This window comes from Mandrillus leucophaeus, unplaced genomic scaffold (assembly GCF_000951045.1).
Source record: "Mandrillus leucophaeus isolate KB7577 unplaced genomic scaffold, Mleu.le_1.0 Scaffold64, whole genome shotgun sequence".
NCBI classification, from domain to species: domain Eukaryota; kingdom Metazoa; phylum Chordata; class Mammalia; order Primates; family Cercopithecidae; genus Mandrillus; species Mandrillus leucophaeus.
The window spans coordinates 2,335,733-2,336,275 of NW_012106919.1; the positions used below are offsets into that span (position 1 = coordinate 2,335,733).

A 543-nucleotide genomic window follows, 5' to 3' on the forward strand; every position below is an offset into this window, starting at 1 on the left:
TATTTCTTAAGAAGCAGAGTTGAGCCTTCTTCATAAATAACTGTTAAAGTAAGGATCAGAATTAGCATGTGCACCTTGACATCACCATGCCAGTATGCTGCTCAATGTTATAATGGTTGTATTGACTAATAGAACCTGTCTTTCTCTGACATTTTTGTAGAGACTTAAGAAACAATGAAATTTCATGGGCCATAGAAGATGCTAGTGAAGCCTTTGCTGGACTCACAAGTCTCACTAAATTGTATGTATTTATAATATTTATGTATGTCTGCATAGGCGTGTTTTCAAGAACCGACTGTAAATATGACTGAATTATGTTTATTTCATATGGCTAGAAAGTCTGAGCTTTCTGACACTCTGGGAGCTTTGTGGGGGTTTCTTTGTTTGTTCGTTATTTTGAGACCGAGTCTCGCTCTGTAGCCCAGGCTGGGGTGCAGTGGCGCGATCTTGGTTCACTACAACCTCTGCCTCCTAGATCCCTGTTCAAGCAATTCGCCTGCCTCAGCCACCTGAGTAGCTTGGATTACAGGCGTGTGCCACCGT

At 41.8% G+C, this 543-nt stretch overlaps 1 protein-coding gene across 2 annotated transcripts in view; it reads left to right on the top strand.

The window, feature by feature from the left end:
* LRIG2 (leucine-rich repeats and immunoglobulin-like domains 2) overlaps positions 1–543 on the top strand; it is a 73,222-nt gene that overhangs the window by 41,890 nt on the left and 30,789 nt on the right. For both annotated transcript variants that reach the window (XM_012000767.1, XM_012000768.1), the window contains one exon: positions 161–241. In XM_012000767.1, coding sequence (XP_011856157.1) covers positions 161–241 — 81 coding nt within the window. The remainder of the gene's footprint in view (positions 1–160; positions 242–543) is intronic.